Here is a 17,864-nt window from a genome sequence, read left to right as displayed (position 1 = left end):
ACAATGGAGGTAATAACACTTATCTCACACACTTTATATGGGGAATAAATAAGAAACATATACAAGAGATCTGGCACAGAATAGGTCGTCAATAATAGGAGCTATTATTGAATAATAAAATTTCCATTTCCCGCTTTTTCTCCCTCCCCCTCTCACCCTCCTCCCCTCTGGGAGTTGTTGAGATACTGGACAGTACACCAGAGCGGGAAACTCCATCATACAAACAGTCCTGTTGACCTCGGGCTGTGAACAGTTTTCAGTAAGGAAGATGAGGTCCTCTCGGCTATGTCTGTCAGGTCATCGCCTCTCTTGGCCCATCTCTGGTAAAGGTTAGATGAAGGCTCAAGGAAATGTCTTGTCACATTAGTTACATGGACATTTCAGCCTTGTGTTCACATGATACCAGCACCCCAGGTCATGTCTGTGTATTTACATGTTTGGAACTACGGTGACAAAGAGCTACGGAGCCACATTCCACTCACACACACACAAAGCCACACATAGACCGGTACACAAACATGAGTTCTATGGACAGGAGGAAGTGATGTTACTGGTAAAGCAGCCAGCTGCAAACCAAAGGTTCTAGATTCTGTTACGACCCTGTTGTTTGCCTCCAACCAAAAACCTAGTATCTTTTTGTGGACAGCTCTGCTCTTGAATTCTCAAAGGGAGGACGGTTTTAAGTAGAAAATGAGATACAGCTAAAACACAGTCTAAACATTTTAGTGAAGGGTCCTACATGACAAGTCTCAGAAATGCCCAAATAGAGAAACAAATACATTGTTAGATAGCCATAAGAGGTTCGTTTCACAAAAAGCAACGTTAAAGAAGATTCTAAGAATTGAAGCGGTAACTAAAGGCATTTATTTCAAGGAAATGATTCAAAGATAGATATTCTGTGTTATAAAAATTTGAATGCCCCAATATCTGTAATAAAAAAACAGAAAATCTAAATGTTCAATGAATATGGTGCTCAACCCAATAGACTATTACTCAAATGTTATTTATTTAGAGTAGGTAGAAACATGAAAATGTTTATGCTATGTTAACGCTAAAAACACAAAATCATTTTCACTATAAAGACAACTTTGTAGAAGTTATGCTCATAGACAAGAACTGGAAGGAGCCCGGCCGGTGTGGCTCAGGGGTTGAGTGTCCACCCAGGCACCAGGAGGTCGCCAGTTCAATTCCCGGTCAGGGCACATGCCCAGGTTGTGGGCCCGATCCCCAGTGGGGGTATACAGGAGGCGGCCAATCGATGTTCTCTCTCATTAATGTTTCTATCTCTCTCTTCCTCTCCCTTCCTCTCTCTCTAAAATCAATAAAGAAAAAAATTAAAAAACAAAAAAAGAACGGGAAGGAAATCTGAGCAAATGAAAATAGTGGGTGAACTTTTCTCTATTTTTAAATTTTCCTTTATTATATTATTTAAAATAATTTTAAATAACCAAAGTACAAATCTTTTGTTTTATGTATAGCGTCAGCTTATATAACATTCTATGTAGGTGTTTCTTTTCCACAGAAAACATACTCACTTAATGTTAATTCAAATCTTACCTGGCCAAAAACAATGATAAACTAAGTCCAAGAAAATCCCACCCTGACATTCACTGGGCAAGTTCTTTCCAAGTTCATGTTCTTCACAAGTAAGCTATGGATAATACTATCTACTCCACAAGATTATTGAGAGGATCTAACAAGGTAAGATTTTAAGGCACTTAGTATAGGACCTGGCAGGTCTTAGGGGCTCCACAGAACAGCTGAATCACCTCCATCATCCCCATCACCACCTTCTCTACACTCCTAACAACATGATCAAAAGTGCCTTCCCTTCCTTTTGGCTGCCCCAGCTCCAAAGCATCCCTGGAATGGATTTCAGGAAGAGCAGGGTGTCACGTGGAGGTCTGCCATGTGTGCTGGCTGTGGAGAAGGTATGAACTGCGAACGTTTCCAGACTGAGGTGCAAGAGCAGGACACAGGTCGCAGTCACCTTCCATATCCCCGGCCCCTGCACAGGGCCCAGCACACACCACACACTCAGCACATGTCTGTGAGAGGAGACTTTACCATGTAAAAACCCCACCATGCTAAGGACAACAGCAAAGTAAGAGCATCAAAAGGGTTGCTATGGTTTGGAGGGGATTTTGATTGGTAACGGATGTGTGTTTTAAAAGAAGCAAGACTCCTATTGTGAAGGGGAAAAAAGCAGAACCTTGTTGGGCTCCTTAACACTTAGTTTATAGTTCAGTTTTTTGGTTTTTTTTCTCTAATTTTTTTTTTGTTTGTTTTGTTTTTGTTGTGTTTTTTTTTTTTTTATCCTCACCCGAGGACATTTTTCCATTTTTTGTACAGATAGAGTGGGAGGGAGAGAGGGGAGAGAGAGAGAGGGAAACATTGATGTGAAAGGGACACATCGAGTGGCTGCCACCCGCACGACCAACCAGGGCCAGGGACAAACTGCAACCGAGGTACGTGCCCTTAGCGGGAACCGAACCCGGGTCTCTCCGGAACGCAGGCTGATGCTCTAACCGCTGAGCCAAACCGGCCAGGGCTATAGTTCAGTTTTATTTCTAATTCAGTGGAATAGAAGGAACCATGAGCTTTCCCAAACATCTTAACCCAAATTATAGAAAGTAAACGGAAGGAACCTACACTCTGATTTTAGGGGACAAATCTAAGGTTTCTCCTGAATATATATGACCCCACAATCCTAAGTATAAATCTGTAATTTCCAAATTTCTCTAATTAGAGTCTCACCACCCCAAAAATATCTAGCTGAGAAACCTACAGAGTAAGCATGCCCTAGTAGGACTGGGACCCCCAACTTCTCCCAGCAGTCACTTCCCCTCGTGGCTAGTCACCGGTAATACCTGGATGGGCTCTTCCTACATTTAAAAAACTTTTTTTTTTTTTTTTTAATTCCCCAACTCTACTTCAGTGATCCTCTCAGATCCCAGGGAGAAGTGGCTGAGATCACACCCATTGCCAGGAACTGACTTGCCTACACGACAAAGCAGCCCACTGAGGAGCGGACCCCTAAGGAAAAGCGGGCCCTGAAGCCCAGCTCAGGGTCCTCTCGGCCTGACCATGCCCACTTGACTTGTGAGCTGGAGGCAGCAGTCTGGCTGGCCCAGGGCTGTGCAATCTGACCAGCCACTTCCTCTTGAAAGAAGGGACGGGAAAGCCCTTGAGTGCAGACCCTGCTCAGGAGGAAGGGCAACACGGAATCTACTCGAACCGTCCAGTCATGACAGGCACAGGTGAGCTTTCGGAACAGACCCATCCCTGGCGCTTTCCACAAACACTCTCTTTGCCACCTGTTTCTCATCAAGTATGAGTGCCAGGGCCAAAGCCAAAAAAATGGACCTGAAGCTCCCTGAGGCCGAGAAGCTCTTTGAAATCCCAGCCTTCGGACACATGCACTAACTCATGCACTCCTGTCGATGAATGTCAGGAGGGTGGGGTGCTTAACAAAATATGAATATTTCACACTATTTTGAGGACCTACCAAAGATACGGTCATTTTTATGACATGCATTAGCAGTTATTTATACATTTATACACCTTTGTAACTTTGCTGAAAAAAACATATAAGATTAGTACAGAATCACGCCCTGAGTCCCGGGGTATTTCTTTGAAGATCTCAGACTCCCTTACATCCCTTCCTCTTTCTTTCCATCTCATAAAACAGTGTTTTCCATCAGCCTATTCCCCAAATTCACAACCTGTCCTATTGTTGTAAGTCATCTTTCTAAAAGACAACCTAATAGTGTCCCTTTCGGCTTGAAACATTGATGCAGAGCTACCCACATTTTCTTAGGTCCCAGCATCTCAGTAATTCTTACATAGCAACAGGAAGCCAAACACAAAACAAAAAAGGCCTAGCCCTGGCTGGTTTGCCTCAGCGGTTAGAGCGTCGGCCTGCAGGCCAAGGAGTCGCGGGTTCAATTCCAGACAAGGGCATGTAACTCAGCTGCGGTTCATCCCGGCCCTGGTCGGGGTCACGCAGGAGGCAACCTGTCAATGTCTGTCTGTCTGTCTCTCTCTCTCTCTCTCTCTCACTCTCTCTCTCTCTCCCTCTTTCTCTCCCCATCCCACCCTCCCACTCTATCTGAAGATAAATGGGAAAATGCTCTCTTAGTGATGATTAAAAAAAAAAAACAAGGGCCCTGGCCGGTTTGGCTCAGCGGTTGGAGCGTCGGCCTGCGGTACAGAGAGACCCGGGTTCGGTTCCCGCTAAGGGCACGTACCTTGGTTGCAGTTTGTCCCCGGCCCTGGTTGGTCGTGCGGGTGGCAGCCACTCGATGTGTCCCTTCACAACGATGTTTCTCCCTCTCTCTCTTCCTCTCTCTCCCTCCCGCTCTGTCTGAACAAAAAATGGAAAAATGTCCTCGGGTGAGGATAAAAAAAAAAAAAAAGGCCTAGTAGTTCTGTTTATCTGAACAACTCAATAAGTATTTATGTTCCAACTACTTAGTTACCATTTGAAAAAATAAATTGAAAGAAAAAAAATGTTTTATTTCTTAAATAGCCACAGTTCCTTACGTAGGGGACAAGTGCACCTGTTGGGTACTCCACAGCTACTCTTTGTATCCGACTGGACGCTGCCTCCCTTTTCCCTTCCCATTTATGGTCACACGGTGCTTGCCTTTTACCACAGAAACCACCCAAAGACCAGCTTCACCGAGAGATGAAGTCACTGAAAGGAATACCGAATACCCTAATAATGAAACTACAAGAGCTAATGGTTCATGCAGTGTTCAAGCATCACTGTGTTCCCTTGAAGAGTTAAAATATCCCGAGGTGCACCTGTGAATCTGCTGCACACCCCAGTTGCCTCAGAGCACAGTTTGGAAACCAAAGTGTTAGTGGCTCACCACTACCTACAGAATAAAGTCTAAAAGCATGCTATATGTATAGACTATGACTGGAAGACTATACACGATATATAAGGATGTACTAACAGAAAATGCTAGGTCTCTGGGGAGACTAACCAAGGAGCTGGAAGACATGGGAGAGAAAGAAAATTACTCTTCATTATAGAGCCTCTTACAGCTTTGCAGTTTTAAGTTTTGTCTATGTGTTATACATTCACAAATATTTTAAAATCCTAAATGCAAAAGGAAACATAATACGTAAATTATTCAAATGTTACCCATAGTTGTCATTGTTGGTTAAAAAAAAAAAATCACCAGCAAAAACTAGGGAAGAATCCTTAACTGTGATTTCATTGATGAGTATCAAGGCAATCGGAAGAGGAACCTGACTGTTGAGGGCAGGATGGTGCTCAGGAGACTTGGCGTAAGCCATTCAGCACCAGTGAATGGCCTTGGTTTCCCTTATGAAACCAATATTGAAGGTCATAACTGAATGAGTCAATGGTTTCAACGTGCTTGTTAAACCAAAAGAAGAGGCATTATTCACAAGTTATCAAGTGAACCTGGAGAAATGCCTGTCTCCAGGAGAAAGCATTAGTCATCTACATCTGTTCATGAAGGAGAAGGGGCATCACAACTACATTTCAATAGCAAGTGAAAAAGTACTTCTTATTCCAAAAAACAAGAGAGACCGCAAGAGTCCTGATTCCCTTTCTGTCCATGAAGAGACACCCCACGTCCCTTTTAGGGAAGGAATCTGTGGCAGAAGATACTAGCTGCCTCCTGGTATCCATTCTCCTCTTCTTGCTTAATAAAAGACTTTACTTAGTGAAGCCAGTTAACAGACTCTACTTTACAGTCTCCTGTGCAGCACCTGGTGTGACCATGTGTCCAAGTTCTGACCAGAGAGGTGTAAACTGAAGTGCTGCTTGAGGATCTGTGAGAAGGCCAACAAAAATAAGTGACTCCATTGGGAGATGAGATTTTTGTCCTTCCCCCTTCATGTTTCTTGCTTTTCAGAATAGGAGTGTGATGACTGGAGCTCCAGCAGCCATTTTGCACCATGAAGTAACCATGAGGTTAAACATCACAGGCCTGGACGGAGGGTGACACAGAAACAGGGAAGAATCTAGATTCTAACAGAACATGAGGCTGTCACATCAGCCTGGTCCTGCTGCTTCCCCACATCCTCTGCATGAGAGAGACATAAACAACTATCTTCTTTAAGTTTTCTATTACATTAGCCAGACGTAATCCTGATACAGTCCTTCACTGCAGTTCATTTACAGGCCATATCAACTTGAAAACAGAGCTGTGACCAGGGTGACAAGAGAAAAGAGCCTCTGCTGGAAGATATGTAGCATCAGCGGAGAAGGCTGTCAATGAGAGATTGCAAAACCAAGTTCTTACTGGGATGAAGTAGCTACGATAAATTTGTGAAGCATCAGGTGTAACACAATAGAGAGAAATGGCCTGCAGCAAGCCCCAGAGTGCTAATCAGGTTCAAATTTGATTTTTTTAAAAACTGGTATAGTCCAAATAGGACATTTGTTGCTGGTCTGTGAGTTTCGGCACATCGTGTCTTCTGAGATTTGGGATGCTGGGTGCAGAGAAGCCTGTCAACAATGAGCTGGCGAGCTAGCGCTCCCGGGAGCCACGGAAGGGTCCGCACAGAATGAGCACACACTTCAGCGCGTACTGTTGGGTTAACGTTTTGAAACAGTTCCTTGACCACATCATCTACCATCCAAATGATCATGAAGAAATCAAACCCCAAAGTCTTTTGAGTAAAAGAAACAAGGTTAAAGATGGAGAATAAAAGCAGGAAGAAAAATCAGCTCTATGACTGTTTCCAGTGGCTTTACTTTTCAAATAAGGAATACAGTTTTTTTTTTGGTTACAACAGTAACATACTTTTGTTATGAAAAAAAATTAAAAACAGATAAGCAAAAAGAACATAAAAATCACCTCAATCACACACCAGAAAATAACTACTTTGAACAATTTGGAGTATATTCTGCCAGACTCTTGCAGACTCTCAGTCATATATGCATAGGTGTGTGTGTATATAAACACACGTTTACATTCAGATATGTACACACAAATATAGATATGCGCGCCCATATACAGACATATTTATATATACAGGATGGGGCAAAGTAGGTTTATGGTTGTGAGTACATGAAACACAGTTTATTTTTTTATTTATTTATTTATTTATTTATTTATTTATTTATTTATTTATTTATTTTTGTACATGCCCTTAGTGGGAACCGAACCCAGGACTCTCTGATCCGTGGGCCGATGCTCTAACCACTGAGCCAAACCGGCCAGGGCATGAAACACAGTTTATTATTGTTGATTAATTACTGCATTATTTTCCATATAAACAACTTATACACGTCTATGTGTGTGTGCAGATTTTTTAGTGGGCAAAACCTCAAGGAGAAACAAGATATTAGCATAGTCTCCAAATATCACTCCCAACACATTTATTAATTACATTGCAACTTTACAATGGAGAATACCAGTGGACACCCCTCAACAAGTGATCCAGTTGACATCACCAGCATGAAGACACAGCAGCGTACGTGCCCCTGATGTCATGCAGAGGAGGGCACATCACTCTGGTATTCTTGCCAAAAATGCATAGCCTCAGACGTACAAGGAAACATCAAACACAAATTGAGGTACAATCTACAAAATAACTGGCCACTACTCTTCAAAAATGTCACGGCTATTAAAGATGAGAAGAGAGGGAGGCACTGTCACAGAGGAGACAGGTTGAGGAGACGTGACAACTAGATGCCACGTGGGATCCTGGAACATCAAGGACACTAGTGGGGAAAATGGTGAAACCCGAACAAAGTTTGTAGTTTGGCTAACGTCAAAACAGGAAAAGTGTCTCTTCTTTAAAAGCAGTGAAAACAGAGACCAGAAGCCAAATCACAGTTACTCTCCAGCCCCTAGAAGCATAATTGCTTCAAAACACTGACCCGGCTCGGACTGCTAACACCCTTCAGCACCAGCTAAACATGCCATGGGGTCCGACCACCATCTTAACCTGGTTCCGCTCGTCCTTAACTTGTAGAGAAATAAACTGCCTATTACTTTAAATCAAATGCGCGCACACACGCGTGCACGCGCACACACACACACAGCAAATCTGGGCACACTACTGATAACTTGTACATTACCTAAAAAAATCTTGGAATTCCTCCTTTTTGGTAAAGCTCCACCAGATGCCCCTTTTACTTTCTGAAAAGAAAACAAGAAATTGTTAAAATGCAGCCCATGAAACGGATGATTAGGGGGTGGGGTGGGAAGACAGTATCTCGCAGAGGTTCCCAGTTTTTATAAAAGTCCAGAGGATTAGAGATTCCAGGATAAACAGGAACTTGACCCAGGTCAGTGGAGGCAAGTGAAGGGGAATGCCATTGTTCCACCTGATTATTTTCACCAAGTTATAAAGAAAACACTTCTGGAAAGGGAAGTGGAACCAGGCATCAAAGTGAAATACATGCTCCAACTTCAAATCGACACGTTCTCCCAAGAGGCCCAGTCCACGCCCAGTGCTGGGGCCACTCTGGAAGGGGTGGCACCCACAGGGGGGATACTGGTTCCCTTTCGACCTCCTAGGTCCCCACTGGCTGGGCATGGGCATGCCCAACAATTACTGTTGAAAGACTTAATAAATACTAATACATAGTCACCGATATTCTGGTCATATTACATCAATCTCTCCTCCCTAACATTTCTGGAGCGCTGCCCCATGGCTGGCTATGTCGTGCATTTTCTACCTGTCATGGAAGTAAGTCCCAGAGCAATGAAATAGACACCAATCCAGTGTTCAGGCAAAAGAGGTCATGCATTACCTTCTGACACCCACACAAAAAACTGTACCCTCAAATAGGAGTATAAAAATGTCTGTTTCCAATGCCCCAAACAACATCTCCACATCGTGTGTTCTTCCGGCTAACAGAAAAGAGCACGCTTCCGACACACGGAGGGGTGCAGGTTGAACCCCAACACCTTCTCACGTGGTCGCATGTCATGGCAGCATCAAGGCCTTGCTGCCTCTTTAGCTTGTGCTCCTCTTAGTCCTAAGTCTCCTTCCCCACATTTCAGCATTTGGCATTGAAGGCTGACTCATCTTTGTGATTCTCACATTACATCTTTATAGCTTCTACTCTTAAGTTTCTAGTTCACGTCCTAGGAATGTGAAAATTATTGAACACCTTAGCTCAGAAACTGTCTCTCCAAATACTAATTAACGCCAAAAGCATGTCCCTCTCTTGGAATCTTCTCCTCCAGGTCTCAAGGGCCTCTGTTCCTCTCCCTCCACTTACCTGCCCCAAAAAGGAATAAACCTGCACTGAAGGCACATTTAACAATCCCGGAGGTCCCTGACATCTCTCTACAGAAGTTTATGGTATCCTTCCTTCAAACGTATCGCCTTCCATAGTAACATTGGGAGGAAGTGACAGTTCTTCTGCAGGTGGAAGGTGTGGCCAAAGATACTCAGGTAAGGAGAGCAGCAGGCATGGCCTATAGCGGCTGCTCAGCCAGCATTTGCTGGATGGATGATGGATGATGAACATAAAAACGGATATGCTAACCACAGGGAATTCAGCAGGTACAAGAGGGGTGGGGGCAGAAGTAGAGTATCCCAGACAAAAAACAAAAACCACGTACAAAGGCGTGAAATCAGTGTGTTCCAAAAAGAAGAAGTGGCTTGCTAGGTCTAGAGCACAAAGCTGGTTGAGTAAGAGTGAGGATTAGAGAGGCCGCATGGGCCAGACCTTGGAGGGCCTTGTAATCACCTGCAAAAGAGTCTGGACTTCATCCTGAAACAAAGGAAGAGACATCAGAGATTATAGCCACAGAGGCACAGACAGAGGCACTGGGAAGATCACTCTGCGTGCAGCACGCAGACTGGGCAGATGAAAGGTGGCAAGTTTGAAGGAAGGAGACTAGTCAGCACTCATCCTTGTAAGGGATGATGAGCACTCAGACAAGAAGAACAGGGGTAAAGGGGACAGGATGTACTTCAGAGCTCCTTTGGAAGCCCAGATAACGAGACTTGGTGACCAACCAGTCGTGGAATGAAAGAAGGGTTCAAAGGATGTAAGGTCTCCAGAGTTCAAGACAAAGGACAACTCTGAGAAAGAGGAAATAACTCACTCACTCCAGACACAGTGAACCTGTAATACTGACGAGATGTTTCGAGTAGGAAAAGCCAGGTCAGAGTCAGATGGTCAGATTTTCGCTCTGGAGAGACACTGGTTTGGAGTCATCGGCTCGGAGACAGTGGTGAAACAAAGACATGCCCGGCAGTGATGCGGAAGGTCAGCTTTCAGGGGAAGAAGACAGGAGGGTCGAGAGGCACCCTAGGAAATGCCGGTGTTTACGGGCAAGTGAGGAAAGCGATGCTCGGATGTGAAAAGGGGCAGTCTGAAAGACAGGAATCCAGGGAAGAATGGTGCCCGAGAAGCAGGGAGGAGCAGTTCCAAAAGGAAAAACGAGTTCAAATACTGAGAAGTCAAGTAAAAGCAGGACTAAAACATAGCCAGCGAGTGTGACACGGACGAGGTCGCTGACAACGTCACGGTGGAGATGGATGAACAGGAGATCAGTCAGACTGCCAGGCTGACCTTAAGGGAAGGTGTAGGAGAGATGATGAGAAGAGAAAAGTTTTTAAAGAAGCCTTAATTGAAGGATGGGACAAGCAAAGGAGGACACATTAGAGGGACATTTTGTGGTATCTTCTTTTTTAAGGTGGGAGGGGAAAAAGCCAGAAGAGGGAGCGGTTGGGGATGTCAGAGGGAGCGGAGTGAATGAAGGAGCAGGTTTCCCGAGGCAGAAGGAAACTGGACCAGGAGGTCAGAGAACACAGCTTTCTGCTGAGATGGAGAAACTGGGTGCAGATGAGTTCCCAGGAGGCGAGAGAGGGGTTTGGGGAGTTCCTGTCCAGGGGTTCCTGCTTTCTCTGTAAAGTACAAGCCAAATCATTTTCTGAGAACCAGGAGGGAGGAAAGCATTTGAATTCTGGAGAGGGAGACGGTACAGACGAGGTTTGCTGGGCAGTGACAGGGCCCAGCAGAGGGGGGCCAGGGACAGGAGATGGTCCGAGACCCCGTGGCACACGGGTTCCCAGCGGTGTGCACAGGAAAGCAGAGGACGATACTAATGCCATGACTGCCTGGATTCTAGAGGACAGTTAAGGACAAGGCGATGAGGGTCAGTTGCGGGTCTTGATGATAAGGGAATGTTCAAAGTCACGGATCCTGACACGCAGGCTAACCAAACAGCGGAAGGGGCTGCCTGGACAAGTCACAGGCTGTCCAAGGAGAACAACAGATCAACACAGGAATAAATGAGTGAAAGAGCTAAACTAAGAGAGGGTCGTGGTCAGAGAGTGAAGTCTTTAACCTCGAATTTCAGAGGCAGAGCTAACGGGACAAGACTACCAGCATTCTGCAATTCTGCCCTGACTTTGTGGCCGTGAGCAAGTTATTTCAAGTCTCTGGGCCTGTTCCTTTTTTCCTTCTAGTTTTATGAAATTTCCATCACTTTATACGAAGAAATATGTGGGATAAAGCAGACAGACGTCACAAGAATTGCTATGTCCTGACTAACAGGAGTAGTGAACATAAATCATATAATATTAGGCCAACATTAAATTATTTTAAAGCCAATCATTGAGTTTATAGCTTATCTGACCCCCTGGCCTTTGTTCCTCCTCTTCTCCTTACTCTCCTCACTGTCTAATTTTGGGATCTCTCCTCACTGTCTAAAATAAACAGAGGACATGTTAAGTAGGCTAGAGTGAGAGATTAGATGAACTTCAAATCAGCACTGATGATTTAGAAGATCCAAGACAGTCCACAAACTATTAGGACTAAAGTGAAAGTTGAATAATGTTGCTAAAAATAAAATCAACATTTGGCAATCAATAACATCCCCAAACACCATCAATCACCAATTAAAATGCATAAAAAAATAAAAGATAGCAGTTGCAATAGTTACAAAAATTACAGAGAACCTTTGAAAAAGCTTCTTTACTGAAAATTACAAAATATTATCAAAAGACATCAAAGAGCCCTGAGTAAATAGAAGGGCATGCCACGTTGAACCGTCATTCAATAAATATTTATGAAGTGCCTACTATATGCTGGGTACTGTTAAGTGCTGAGGACACAGAGGTGAACAAAACAGACATAAATACCTGCCCTCACCCTGGCCAGTGTGGCTCAGTTGGTTGGGCAGTGTCCCATGTACCAAAAAGTCTGGTTTGATTCCCGGTCAGGGCACATGTCGGGGTTGAGGGCTAGATCTCTGGTAGGGAGAGTGCAGGAGGCAGCCAATCAGTGTTTCTCTCTCACATCAATGTTTCTCTCCCCCTCTCCCTCTCCCTTCTTCTCTAAAATCAATAAAAACTTTTAAAAAAAAATACCTGCCCTCAGGAAGCTTACACCATGATATGGATTATAGATTAATCTACAGATTGAATGTGAGGGTGATCAAAATCTCAACAGGATTTTTTTAATCAGACAAACTGATTCCAAAATCCATGTAGAAAAATGTCAAAACCCAAGAAAGTTCTGGGGAAAATTAACACGGAAGAAGGACTTGCACGTCCAGGTTTTAAGCTTGTGGCACCGATGCAGAGACAGAAAACTAAGACCAACAGAAAAGAGCTGAGCCCCCAAATGGCCCAAGGGGAAATGGCAGGTTGGAATATAAAAAGATGGCACCTGGTCATCGATATGGAGAATAAAATGTAAATTCACACACTTCACAGAAAAAAATATATATATATAAATATATAAATTAAAGGCCTAAAATGTCAAAGTGTGTGTGTGCGTGCGCACACACACACACACACACACACACACTTCTAAAAGAATAAAAGTATCAGAAGAAATATCTTTATGACCTTTAGGTAGAAAACAATTTCTTAGACATGATACATAAAGCACAATTTATAAAGAGAAAAGATTAGCACATCAAAATTCAAAACTTGTTTTACAAAATAATTCCTAAACAAAGCAAAAGGGTTTTATATTCAGAATGTGAAAAGAACTAAATAAAACTTTTAAGAAAAAGATAAACCCATAGCGAAATAGGCCAAAAATATAAATAGGCAACTCAGGGAAGGGAAAACCAAAATGGTCAATAAACATATATAAAGATGGTCAACTATCACAAAATGCCAAATATTTAGATGCTACTTCACAACCATCAGATTGGCAAAATGGAAAGTCTGACCAAGTGTTGGTGAGGCTGTGGAAAGCCAGGAGTTCACAGTTACTGCAGACAGAAGTATAAACTGGTGCAACCAATCTGGGGAGGAATTGTCAATAACTAGTAAAAATAGGACAGGCACACCCATAAGCCAGCATTACCACTTCTACATCTATTTCCTTAAAAAATATTGTGCATCCCAGGAGAAAACGATAAAAAAAAATGTTCATCGTTGCATTGTTAATAGAAACAAAAACAATAGAAACAATGTAAATGTTCATTAGTTGGAGAATAGAATAATAAATGACAATACCAAACAACTAGTAAAATGAATTAAGTACACCCAAATGTACCACACTGTAAAACAGATTTTAAAAACAATGCTGAAAGGGAAAGTTTTACACATGGAATGATAGGTAACAGTATGATAGTATTTATCTACATCTTCAAAACACACCATCATGCTACACATCGATGCTGAATGCCTACACATACATAAGATAGAACGACATGCATAGGAATGAGAAACAGCATTTTCACAGCTATGGTTACTTCTAAGGAGTGAGGGAAATACAAGGGACATCAGCTTTCAGGAAAGCTCTTTCTCTTGCTGGAAAAAAAAAAACCTAAAGCAACATTATCCAGATATTTTTTATTTCTGATTTTTGGATCCATGAGTGGTTCTAGTATAATTTTCTGCACATTTTTAAATTTTTTTTACTTCATTTTTTTTTCAATCAGTCAACCTACATTTTCTTAACTCCAAGCAGAGGTTCAGAGGAAAAGAAAAATAAAACTGGCTCGGGTAAGATTTGGGGGGAAGCTATGAACTTCTACAGACAGTCCTGTTGTTTGTTCCCATCATCAGGAGAATCAGAGTTGTGCGGGCACAGTAAAATCTCCATGTGACACACACACTAAGACAACGTTACAGGAAAGGTATCAGGCAGTTCCCCAAAGGTATATCTCTCACCTCTCGTACGTGTCTTTTCAGGTGCATGTATACACTCTGTCCAGTTTTCCGAAAATGTCTTTCAACATGTTCCCTTCCAAAGGCCAAAAATGTATTCATGCAAACATAGAGTCCACCTTCAGAATTCTAGAAGAAAGACACAGGTTACAACATTAGCCAAGGATGCCTCACCAAGTAGTCTAGATATAGACAAAGGGAAGGGGAAGGAAGGCAAACGATGAAGACAAAGCCTGTCCACAGCCATTGCAGTGACCCCCAGGGGCTCCACAGCCACCACAGTGACCCCCAGGGGCTCCACGATCATTGCAGTGACCCCCAGGGGCTCCACAGCCATTGCAGTGACCCCAGGGGCTCCACAGCCACCACAGTGACCCCCAGGGGCTCCACAATCATTGCAGTGACCCCCAGGGGCTCCACAGCCATTACAGTGACCCCCAGGGGCTCCACAATCATTGCAGTGACCCCCAGGGGCTCCACAGTCATTGCAGTGACCCCCAGGGGCTCCACAGCCATTACAGTGACCCCCAGGGGCTCCACAATCATTGCAGTGACCCCCAGGGGCTCCATAATCATTGCAGTGACCCCCAGGGGCTCCACAGCCATTACAGTGACCCCCAGGGGCTCCACAATCATTGCAGTGACCCCCAGGGGCTCCACAGTCATTGAGTGACCCCCAGGGGCTCCACAGCCACCACAGTGGCAGCTCCTGCTCAGACCCTGGGTTCCAGGTGCTCCTGGACAACTGAGGGGCATCTCAGACCCTCAGAGGCCCAGGCAGTGAATATGGTTGTCTGACTCTCCGAACTGGGGTAAATGACAAGGAACAGAAGAAAGTTGGCAAGCGATCCAACTACCCCCACTGCAGTGGTTTGTCATCGTTATTCCTTCATTTGTCTCTGCAAGTCTTCAGGAACATGGATTTTTCAGACTCTTTTAGCAGGACAGGGTTCTTCAAAGATATTGTTCCTTGAAGATAAGACACTCGATGGTATCCACTAATTATAACAATTTAATGCATAAATAATAATTTAATAAGTAAATGCTAAAGGATGGAGTCCTATAATAATCATAGCTACGTATTATTGCATGCCTGACATGTGCCAGGTGCTTTGCATATATTACTTCTAATCCAAACAATACTGCAAGCTGCTTTATTATTATTTCCACTTTATAGTTTTGAAAAAAACTAAGGATAAGACACTTGCCCAAGTTCACACAACTTGGATGTGTCAGAGTTCAACTTGACTCTCTTCCTCTTTTTCTCTCTCTATGAAATATTTCAAATATTACTTCATTATAGACAATACTGCTACAATGAATAGTCAAAAATATTGTTCATATTTTTGATACTTGATTTTCTATCCCAATCTCATCTTTCCTTTTTCTTCAATCTGCTTAACATGCTTCTCTGTAAACTTAGCATCTAAAATTAGCCATTGTGCCCTGGTTGGTTTGGCTCAGTGGTTAGAGTGTCGGCCCATGGACCAAAGAGTTGCAGGTTCGATTCCTGTCAAGGGCACATACCTTGGTTACAGTTCATCCCTGACCCTGGTCAAGGTTGTGCGAGAGGCAACCAAATCGATGTTTCTCTCTCTCTCTGTCTCTCTCTCTCTCTCTGTCTCTCTCCCTCCTTCTCCCTCCCACTCTATCTGAAGATAAATGAAGAAATGTCCTTAGGTGAGGATTTAAGAAAAATAAAAACTCAAATTAGCCATTGTGCCTTAGTGGGAGTGGATTTTTATTAGTCTCACTCCTGCAAATTAAAAAATATGTTTTCTTAAATATCCATCAGAATTGCCAATAAACACTTATTAAAATTCCTTACATTGCATTTTTTTTTTAATTTATTGAATGTTTTGGTGACATTGGTTAATAAAATTATATAGGTTTCAGGAGTACAATTCTATTTTGTTTGTTTGCTTATTTGTTTGTTTGTTTGTTAATCCTTACTCGAGGATATTTTTTCCATTGATTTTTAGAGAGCATGGAAGGAGGAAGGGAGGGGGGAGAGAGAGAGACATATTGATTGGCTGCTTCCCACACGTGCTCCGACCAGGGCTGGGGATTGAACCTGCAACCCAGGTATGTGCCCTTGACCAAAAATCAAACCCACAACCCATTGGTGCACAGGCTGATGCTCTAACCATTGAGCAACACTTGTCAGGGCTCAGGTGTACTGTTCTATATAATACATCATCTGTATATTTTATGGTGTTCACCACCCCCGGTCAAGTCTCCTTCCACCACCATTTATCTCTCCTTTACAATGTCAAAACATACACTGATACTCATTACCAATCTATAAAAATAATTTTTAGCCCTGGCCAGCTTGGCTCAGCAGTTAGAACGCTGGCCCACAGGCCAAAGAGTCCCGGGTTCAATTCCAGCCAATGGCACGGACCCTGGTTGGGGTCGTGCATGTGACAACCAATCAATGTATCTCTCTCACATCAATGTGTGTGTGTCTCTCTCTCTTCCTCCTTCTATCCCTCCCACTCTGTCTGGAGATAAATGTAAAAATATCCTCAGGTGAGGATAAAAAATAATAATAATAATAATTTTTAAAGTTCTAATAATTCAAGATTGTTTATTTTTTTATTACTAATAAAATTCTCCAACACTGTGTTTGTGGTTTATAAGCCAGACATAAAGGAGTCTTGTCACAAAGAGATTATAACAACACTAGTTCAAATGCATGCCTATTATCATAGCATAGACAATGCAAAAGTCAAGGGAAAAAGGCATAAAGATCACAAAGGAGGAAGTAAAAAGCCTTAATTTGCTGATGATATTATAATCTATATGGAAAATCCTACAGAATCTACAAACTACTAACAACTAGTAATACTAATGCATGAGTTTAGCAAGGTCATGGGATACAGGTTAATAGACAAAAATCTATTTCAAATTTATATCCTGTCAACTAATACTTACAAATGAAATCTTTAAAACTGGACTATAAAATAGCATCCAAAAAACTCAGAATTCTATACCTGTGCTTCTGGATAAATGTTTCCCTTAAATGAGATCATTTAAGTAAAATTAGAAAAGTTTTTCACATTACATTCGTTTGATCAATAAGTCAGGTAAATTTTTTTTAAAGATTAAAAAAAAATAATAATAAACATGTTCTTTTGCATAGTCCTAACCCTTGAGAAAAAATTACTTCATCATAATAGGCAGTTAATTATTCACTAAGCCTATTATATTGAGTACCACATATTTAAAACACACACACACACACACCCCACATCTATTCTCTTCCAATAAAATGTAATTCTGCCCAAAAGAATGAAAACAAGAAGATACACTGGGGAAAATGAAGACAGGTTGTTATACAGTCTCTGAGCTTCAGTATCAACCTCTATAAATATGGCTGTTCCAATAATTCCCACCTCACAGGGTCTCATGAAGTTCAAAGACGATAAAATACACTCTGTGCTATGATGCACATAAATGTTGGAATTGTTCATTGTAAGCTACAAGTTCTGAGCTACATGTTTTATAAGGGGGGAAACAAGCAGATGGAAGAAAACGTGAATCTGACCACCAAACAGGCTAAGTAAGGGTAACAAATATTAATCTGTCAGAAAAATACATTAGGCAACTAGTGGAAGAACCAAGAAATGACCAAGCAGCAGCAGCAGCAGCAAAAAAAAAAAAAAAAAATGTTTACGTGTATACTAGCTATATAATGCAAGAGTTTATCATCTCTAAAATAATCATGAAGTCTTTGCCAATTTTATTGCCAAGAGATTTTGATTTAT

At 42.5% G+C, this 17,864-nt stretch overlaps 1 protein-coding gene across 1 annotated transcript in view; it reads right to left on the bottom strand.

Moving 5' to 3' along the window:
- Positions 1–17,864, bottom strand: part of USP13 (ubiquitin specific peptidase 13) — a 107,159-nt gene that overhangs the window by 69,612 nt on the left and 19,683 nt on the right. Inside the window, exons 2-3 of the mRNA XM_036243704.1 lie at positions 14,098–14,223; positions 8,075–8,135 (exon numbers count right to left, since the gene is read on the bottom strand). Of these exons, the coding sequence (XP_036099597.1) occupies positions 8,075–8,135; positions 14,098–14,223 (187 nt within the window). The remainder of the gene's footprint in view (positions 1–8,074; positions 8,136–14,097; positions 14,224–17,864) is intronic.

Source organism: Molossus molossus, unplaced genomic scaffold, assembly GCF_014108415.1.
Source record: "Molossus molossus isolate mMolMol1 unplaced genomic scaffold, mMolMol1.p scaffold_m16_p_5, whole genome shotgun sequence".
NCBI classification, from domain to species: domain Eukaryota; kingdom Metazoa; phylum Chordata; class Mammalia; order Chiroptera; family Molossidae; genus Molossus; species Molossus molossus.
This window is presented reverse-complemented; position numbering and strand designations above follow the sequence as displayed.